The sequence below is a fragment of the Sturnira hondurensis genome, unplaced genomic scaffold, assembly GCF_014824575.4.
Source record: "Sturnira hondurensis isolate 20B ecotype Veracruz unplaced genomic scaffold, ASM1482457v3 Scaffold0009560, whole genome shotgun sequence".
In the NCBI taxonomy this organism is placed as follows: Eukaryota; Metazoa; Chordata; class Mammalia; order Chiroptera; family Phyllostomidae; genus Sturnira; species Sturnira hondurensis.
This window is the reverse complement of record NW_028082191.1, coordinates 411,479-417,478: the sequence shown is the minus strand read 5'-3', so window position 1 is coordinate 417,478 and position 6,000 is coordinate 411,479. Positions and strand designations below refer to the sequence as shown.

Genomic DNA, 6,000 nt, shown 5'->3' with positions numbered 1-6,000 from the left:
CCCCGGGTGTCATTATCAGAGTCAATCGAGTCCTCAGTAACCCGCTCCTCCCAAGAATCTGTATGTGGATCTTTCCCATTCTCAGACTCCTCCAGAGCGTCTATTCTGGCCCTTGCCCCATCCTCAGTGCTCAACACTCCACGCGGTTCGGTAGAAGAACGAGTCGTGCCCTTGGGCTCCTCGCTAGAGTCCATTCAGGGGTCCCCCTGGATCTCAGAACTCAACATCCCACAGAGTTCCATACAAGAAACTGTCACGGTCTATCACTCTTCCCAAGGGTTGGTACAAGACTCCGGCCCTCCCTCAGGGTCCCGCCTCCTCCTGCGTTCCGAACAAAAACCTCTTACACCGGTGAACTCCCCCGTAATATTGGCACGAATGCCCACCCAACGCTCAGGACCAGACACCCGTCAAACGCTGGTGGATGTATCGGATTCGCCCCAGGACTCTCCCCGGGTATTAATACAAGTATCTGCTCCGCCCTCAGGGCGGGACTCCGCCAGGCAATCCTTGAAAGAATCGGCTCCGCCCCGGAGCTCCCCGGGAGAGTCAGTAGAAAAGTCCGCAACGCCCTTGGCTAGCTTCTCTTGTACACTCACGCCCGGGGAGACTGTCAACCTAGACATGGCGAGTCAGGAGAAGGCCAGCGTTTCGGGCAACGTGTTCGACGTAGTCGTGATAGGCGGTGGCATATCAGGTAAGTGAGAACCACAGCGGTAACCGGAGGGGCCCTGGTGGCCCGAGAGTATATTTGCTGTAGCGCCCGGACGTTTGGGGAAGGGGATGATCTCTCTCAAGCATTCGAGAGTGCAACAGTGGCCTCTCCACCCCCGGCCAAGGCCAGGCAGGAAAGGGGTTTGTGCCAGTGTTGCTGATGGTGTGAACTGGGAGAGGCACGAACAATACTTTATTACTACTATTAAATACTGATATTTAATTAGCTGTTGCTGTGCAGTTACATTTAGCACTTCATGTGGATTTTCTCCATCCTCAGCAGTCCCGACAGGTGGGTAGGGTAATATATTCGCCTCCATTTTACAAAACCGAGAAACTGAGGTCTGGAGCATTTCAAGTCAAATCACCTAGCTGGAAAGTGTCTCCTATTTAAGATTCTCACTTCTAATTCCTGAGGTGGCTGCTTTGCCTCACTGATTTCAAGCCCTTTGCCCTAAAAAGCAAATGACATCAGTATGTGGATTTATGTAGTATTTATATAGTAATAGTATTATTCCAGTCCTGCTCTTTTTAAAGCGCCTTTCCTTAGAAAATTTGTAAGTGAAGATGAAGAAGGAAGAATTGGTAAGGGAAAAGGTTCAAATATACGGCAACAAATGGAAACTAGAATTTTGGTGGTGAGCACAATGTAGTGTATACAGATACCAAATTATAATATGACATATTATAAGATTATTATACTATACTAATATATTATATGTAATATAATATTATATTACACATAATGGTATATTATATATACCTATAGTATTATCTATAATATAATATTTTATACATAACATTATAACACATAATATAATTAAGCCGAAACATATAATATTATTAATCTATGTTACCACAATAAAAAAAGAACAGTACAAAAAGAAAAAGAGAGAGGGGTGGGCTTTTAGTTTTAACACACCCTCACCACTTTTATAACTTTAAGGAATATGTAGGGCATTTATTGCTCAAAGGGAATCCATTTGTGAAGCTGGAGTCAAGATCAGGTTAGGGCATGCCTTATTGTGTCCTTTAATAAGACCTCCTCCCCCCTCCCCCGCCCCAAATTATGTCCTGGTGAGCCTAGGTTGCCTTGATCCTGGCTTGGGTTTGTAGCTGACCAATGGAGTGGTGGATGAGGCTTTTCAGGATCTTCTTGGAAACTTCATCATGACTGATGTATTAAATTGTCACTTATGTCATCATAATTAATATAAATGTTTGAACTTTACAAATTGTGTTTTAGTCCTAGCTGGAATCCCACACTAATCTGTCCACAACCCAGGAGGGGGTTAATAATTTCTAAAGTATACCTGCAGGATCTGATTTAGAAATAAGGAGAAAGGCAAGAAGGGAGTAATTAGGGGGGCCCCACAGTAGCCATTTTTATGTATAATCCTTTTGAGAAGACTGAACAGGTTTACAAATTTATTTTGTGTGAACATAGTTTTTTACTTGGCCTGTTGAGGATAAACAGTCTTAATTACCAGAGAAATGATTAGCATAAGCTACTGCTTTGACAACTCCAGCCAGTACCAGCAAAAACATGCATATATGTTGGAACATCAGAGGAAAATAGATCCTGGTGGACAGTAAGAAAAAAAAGTATTTCCCTTGTTTTCATTCATTCATTCATTCATTCACTGAAGTGCCTACAATGAAGTGGACTGATACTTCCAAAAACCTAGAAGCAATATGATGTTTGATCGCTGGAAAATAAATATGATGACGTGTTGTGTAAATTGATTAGGATTTCTGTCTCCTCTCCCATCTCCATACTATCCATATTTTATAATTCAGGCTTCTTTCTGGGATATTATTCTTGTGTTTTCCTTGTTCCGTGTTCCCATATTTCTTCAGGAGCATTTTGTCTTTAATTTTTCCTCTGCCTAATTACTTGTTCTTTCTCCCTTTCCATACATGGATTTACCATGCAGCTGATGACCCTTGTGCTTTATGACCTTACAAATGCAGGTCACTTTTTGTTCTCATTCTAAATAAATAACCAGCTTCATATTGAATCTTGTATTTGTAATTTTGCACTCTTCTTTCCTTAAGGAGAGCACCCAAATTCTGTGAGCTTCAGGCCCCTCAAAACCTAGGTTTGTCCATGGTTGCTATTAATTATTAATTTTTAATTTCTGTTTGGGGGAAGAAAAGAGAATTTCTTGCACAGGGGTTCAGTCCTATTCCAAAAGCCAATTTCCAGTCCATCAGTGACAATGAAAAAGACACTGGGCTTTCTGTCATATCATCTCTATCCATCAGATTTGTGTGATTTTAACAGCAAAACTGACCAGAAACACTGACTTATGACTGTAGTGCCTTCCCAGATGGTTCATAGATGCAAGTCTGGCTCTGGGTAAACCTTGCACACAGAGTGGGTGTTTCATTAGCAAATGAGAAAGGCATTACTTCCTAAGGGTTCTTGAGTACTCAAACACATCATTTTGTGTGTGTTTAGCAGTATCCTATGAGTGACTTAATAGTCCCTCTATCAGTTGTAAATATTTTGGATGCTTCTTATAACTTTTGGCAGGACTTGTACATTTTACTGTGTTACCAGCACACTTCAAATATATTACCAATATGTATCATCTGCAGTATTACTCCTATTATACAACAAAATAGCTTCCAGTAGAGTACAAATTCTACATGACATTCCTCAAAAATCAATTCCTTATCAGCAGAATTATCTTTCATTTTGTATATCTTTGACTGCACTCAGAATAGCAACATCTTAATATAACTCCTTTTTGCCATTAAGATACATAAAACAGAGTATATCCCAAAGCCACAAAATCTCTTTGTCTGCACACTCACAAAACAAATTATTTTATTTCATAATTTCTAAATATTTTATTTTTTTAGAGAGGAGAAAGAAGAGAGAGAGGAAGAGAAACATTGATGTGTGGTTGCCTCTCTCATACCCTTTATTGGGGATTTGGCCCTACTGGGGACTAGGGCACAACCCAGGCATGTGCCCTAGGCTGGGAATTGAACCAGCAACCCTTTGATTCACAGGCTCGTGGTACTCAACCACTGAGCCACACCAGCCAGGGTTCAATTAAATAATGTTATATAGTATGTTAGTAGTTGAGAGAGGGAAAACCCTTGCTCATTTGTAGTAGCATAATGGTATCTTTTACATGCTCTTACCCTTGTCTGTCAGCCATCATCTATCATTAACTCCTTTCTAAAACTTCTTTCATGTTTTCTGTGACATTATTGGATCCTGAGTTTTTTCCCCACACTGATTGCTCCTTTTCTATTCCTTTCATTGTGTCCATATTCTTGTGAAATTCTAGTTTTGAAATGGCCTCAAGGTTTTGATGTTCATTACTTTTGAGCTCTTATGCACTTTCCTCCTCTCTTTCTCATTCTAGAACTTCAGGTTTCCTTTACCTATAGAGAGCTCTTAAGTCTCCAGTTTGAATCCTTTCCCTCCTCTGAACTCCTGTCACATAGCATATATGTTCTTGTATATTTCACACTTAAATGTCTTGCTATTCATATTTTACATGTACCAAAGCCTCCTTGCCCATTGACTCAGCTCCTCTTCCTCACTTCCTGGACTCTTTGGCACCACCACCTTCCATCATTTTTGAAACATTGTTTTCTATAGCATCTATATCCAGTCAACTGATCCTGCCAGCTCCTCTCAGGCCCTTCCTTTTCTCAATTCCCAGTGACACCTCTGTCCCTAGGACAGAAACTTGACCCTTTCACCTCCCTAGGCTATGAGCATCTTCCCAGCAGCTACATTTTACTTTGGGCTTTCCTTTCATGTCCATCCTGTAATGTTCTCCCAGGCATGATTTTTAAAAAACTTCTTTCATCACTTAACTCTTCTGCAAGACCTTAATTGTCTATTACCAGTGCTTTAAGCTCCCCTCCACACCTCCAATTATCTGGTCCCACATTTTTGGAAAAGTAGCACTATCCCCAAAACCAACTTAAACTTTAATCACTCTGCTCTCTTGTCCTCATTGCTACACCAGGTTTATTTTGTTCTTCCATATCTTCTCTGTTTTTGTTTTTCTTAACATGGAAGTTCTTCTCCGTGACCATTTACATTTTATCTATTTTTTTCAATACTTGATTAAGGGTGCTTTCCTTGATCAGTGTGGCTCTCCCTTGATTTTTCTTTCATCTTCTAGAGCTTATAATCTATATCTAACAATTTTTACTTATTTTCTGTCTCTATTCCTTGATGTTATTTTAAGTATAATAGATCAATTGCTGACTTTGGATGCTAGTTCTTACTCGTGAATGGATGCAAAGGTAACAAATGACAGAAACCCAGTGACATAAGATTTCAAAATCTGCCCTTAACTGAATATTTGTGAATTGGCCCTCTTTAGGGAGAGATTAAAAAAAAAAAAAACAACACCAGGGGACAATGCATACTTCAGAGTCTTTGGGCAAAAGGGGTTTTTAAATGGCAGTCTATTTAGTCCAATCACCCAAGACTTGAATCCTCTCGATAGCATCTTCTTAGTGATTAGCTGTCTGTAGCTATGAACGCATTTGGAAAAGGCAATGCTCTATCCCTCAAAGCTCATTATAAGCACAGGTGGCTCTGGTGCCTGGAGTTAGCCAAGCATTTTTGGGAGCCTCTATCATATGCCAAGCACTGTCTAGATCACAAGGAAAGAGATATAATATATAAAGATGAATGAGTACCGTCTCACCTTATCCTCTTGTAAGACGTTATGAAGTGGGGAAAATAATCGACATTAATGCAGTGAGGGAAATATTAATGTTACAAATATAAACAAACTGCTGGGATCTGGAAAAGTAAGTGGAATTTTAATAGGTGGAGATAAGAGGATGAAAAAAAACGGGAGAGACTGGAGAAGCACAGATACTGAGTCATGAGACCATGATCCATACATGAGCAGTGTTTAATTTAAGCCTATGGCAAGAGCTCCAGGGAAGGAAAATAGTTGCCTACTGTGCTCTAGGGATATGATCCTGGTGGCCATTGAGGTCATGCCAGTGTGCCACATCTGCCCATGATGTTCGTGCCTGGGTAAGCTGTGAATGGTTACTGAGTGCACAGTGACACTTTATTCATAACATGGGATAGTCCTTGCTGATTAAAAAAAAAATCCATATTTTTTGAAATGAAATTTCAAGTGTCATGTATTAAAAGATATTTCTGAATAGTGTCTAAGCAATAGAGAACTCACCTACATTTTTTTTCAATGAGCCGAGCTCCACTAAAAGAATTGAGAGCCCTAGCCTCCCTGAACTTGGTGCTGTGTAAAATCAGCAGGGATT

At 40.4% G+C, this 6,000-nt stretch overlaps 1 protein-coding gene across 1 annotated transcript in view; it reads left to right on the top strand.

Annotated features, from left to right (window-relative positions):
* Window positions 1-495: 495 nt before the first annotated feature.
* The window catches only part of MAOA (monoamine oxidase A), a 67,349-nt gene continuing 61,844 nt past the window's right edge, over window positions 496-6,000 (top strand). The window contains exon 1 of the mRNA XM_037057250.1: window positions 496-697. Within this exon, the coding sequence (XP_036913145.1) occupies window positions 625-697 (73 nt within the window). The 5' untranslated portion in view covers window positions 496-624. The remainder of the gene's footprint in view (window positions 698-6,000) is intronic.